We start from the raw sequence: 861 nt of genomic DNA, 5'->3' as shown, positions 1-861 counted from the left end.
CCGGCTCGCCAGCTTTCTAGGGAGCACCACCAAGGAAGACTATCAAGACGACAGCTAGGAGAAGAGAATAATCTACGCGTAGGCTCTGGGTCTCGTAAGGTCCACGTCACTGAATCAGATTTCCAATTACCATTCACACCTGCAGCGCCGCAGAAGGGTGGGGGGTGGGGTGGGGCATGGGCGGGGCCACCTTCCTTCTCATTGCTACCTTCTGTGTGTTTCCAGTCATAAAATAGTAGAAGAGCAAAAGGTTCACAGTAAAGAGTACACCAAGAAAATGCAGGTTTGGAGAGCAGGGGGTTTATGATTATTAAACTTCAGATTCAAGGCATAAGGCAAAACTCATCATGATGATCATGGTGAGGGGGGGTCCCCTATAAGAATGCACAGACTGTACCTCAGCTGAAACTCCCTAATTTTCCTCTTTAGCTCTCTCATCTCTTCCATGAACCTCTCCATATCATCTGCCTCTCCATCTATCATATCAATGTTATTAAGAAGCCTATTTGACACATCTTCAAAATCCTGAGGAGGTGGAGCCCAACACCCTCTGTTATTTCCTCCAAGCTGCTGGCCTTCACCACCTTCCAAAGGACGGGCTTCTTCATTCTTCACTGGGGCTTGCTCCCCAACTTTGTTTTCCTGGGAGACATTTTCCATGTTGAGGTTCTTCTTTCTAGGCTATAGAAAACATGAAGGATTCAACACTTGATATCAGAATCCAGAGCTGCATTTTGCAAAGGTTTCCCTAGCTGAGGGACTTCATGCATCCTCTAAGGAGCATCCAAGACCAAGTCTTGCTTTCAAAGCCCACCATTTCCCCTGAAAACCCTTTCCCAGGCCACTTCTCCCACCAACAGG

The 861-nt window shown here is 47.5% G+C and overlaps 1 protein-coding gene across 1 annotated transcript; it reads right to left on the bottom strand.

Moving 5' to 3' along the window:
• Positions 1-354: 354 nt before the first annotated feature.
• LOC308279130 (protein BEX5-like) lies at positions 355-660 on the bottom strand (the record flags this gene model as incomplete). The annotated part of the gene is made up of 1 exon (XM_080719096.1): positions 355-660. One exon carries the CDS (start codon positions 658-660, stop codon positions 355-357), a length of 306 nt encoding a protein of 101 aa, XP_080575222.1.
• Positions 661-861: the final 201 nt, after the last annotated feature.

Source organism: Muscardinus avellanarius (assembly GCF_963383645.1).
Source record: "Muscardinus avellanarius genome assembly, chromosome: X".
In the NCBI taxonomy this organism is placed as follows: Eukaryota; Metazoa; Chordata; class Mammalia; order Rodentia; family Gliridae; genus Muscardinus; species Muscardinus avellanarius.
The sequence above is the reverse complement of the archived record's forward strand: the minus strand, read 5'-3'. Positions and strand labels throughout refer to the sequence as shown.